Genomic DNA, 1,455 nt, shown 5'->3' on the forward strand with positions numbered 1-1,455 from the left:
AACTGTCAAAGAAATGAGTTCCACAAAATAAACTCCAACAATATCATTACAGGATGGCTGTTCACTAGGATGATTAGACCAAGTCCTAAAACATAAGATTTAGCATCTTAGACCAGAGGAAAATGTCTACAATTCCTTCTTTATTTTTGATTTAAAAACATAGACATTGATCTTGTTTGCTATCTGAATCTATGCATACAGTCAGAGGAGGTATCGTCTTTTGAGAGACCCTTTTTGTCTTTCAGTGATGTTGCTTTCCCATTCCCATGAGAACAGCTCCTTCTTCCAACCATCTGCTTTCCTGCTGATTGGCATTCCAGGTCTGGAAGATGTGCATGGATGGATCTCCATTCCCTTCTGTTCCATGTATACTCTGGCTCTTACAGGTAACTGCCTGATCTTGGTCTCTGTGAGGAGGACTCCCAGTCTGCACCAGCCCATGTATTACTTCCTCTCCATGTTGTCTCTCACTGACTTGGGACTCACTTTGTGCACACTTCCCACCACCATGGCTGTGTTCTGGTTTGACTATCGTCTCATTGCCTTTGATGCCTGCTTGGTCCAGATGTTTTTCCTTCATTCCTTCTCTGTTGTGGAGTCTTCAGTGCTTTTGGCCATGTCCTTTGACCATTTTGTGGCCATCTCTAATCCCCTGCGCTACGCATCTATCCTTACCAACAGTGTCATCAGCAGAATTGGAGTGGTTATTGTGACCCGGGCCACTGTTTCTCTCTTTCCTGTGCCTTTCCTGCTGAAGAGGCTGAACTTCTGCCCTGAGAAAGTCCAACTTTCCCACTCATTCTGCTTCCATGCTGACATGATGAAGAGGGCCTGTGCTGACATCACTGTCATCATCCTCTATGGACTTTATGTAGTGATCTCAACTGCAGTCATGGATTCTTTGCTAATTGCACTGTCCTATGGACTCATATTATACACTGTGATGGGTTTGGCTTCTCCTAAGGAACGGGCTCGAGCCCTGAACACTTGTGTCTCCCATATTATAGCTGTTCTGGTGTTCTATATCCCAGTCATTGGAGTGTCCATTATCCATCGCTTTGGTAGGCATGCACCCCCAATTGTTCATAGCCTTGTTGCCTATGTCTATTTGATTGTGCCCCCTGTGCTCAACCCCATCATCTACAGTGTCAAGTCTAAGCACATTCGGGAGGCAATGCTTAGGTTTCTAAGGAGCAAAGGCTACAGCTGATTTATCTGGGGAACAGTCTTGAGATCATTGAAAACTCTTCATACTTGTGATGAGCTGGGAACTGTGAACACAGTCAGAACCATGAACAGAGGGGTTTTTTGCTTTGACAGAGCCTTTAGTTCACTGAAATTGAATTGAAAAGATACCAAATTGGAGAGATGAGATAGCCTAGTGGTTTGAATTAAGGTACTTTGGATGTTCCTTCCAGGAGTAGCTAAAGCATTAGACTTGGAGCTAGAAAGATC

At 44.1% G+C, this 1,455-nt stretch overlaps 1 protein-coding gene across 1 annotated transcript; it reads left to right on the top strand.

Moving 5' to 3' along the window:
• Positions 1 to 247: 247 nt before the first annotated feature.
• Positions 248 to 1,210, top strand: LOC140508827 (olfactory receptor 51I2-like). Its single transcript, XM_072616697.1, has one exon. The coding sequence runs from the start codon at positions 248 to 250 to the stop codon at positions 1,208 to 1,210; it is 963 nt and encodes a 320-aa protein (XP_072472798.1).
• Positions 1,211 to 1,455: the final 245 nt, after the last annotated feature.

The sequence above is a fragment of the Notamacropus eugenii genome, chromosome 5 (genome assembly GCF_028372415.1).
Source record: "Notamacropus eugenii isolate mMacEug1 chromosome 5, mMacEug1.pri_v2, whole genome shotgun sequence".
NCBI lineage: Eukaryota > Metazoa > Chordata > Mammalia > Diprotodontia > Macropodidae > Notamacropus > Notamacropus eugenii.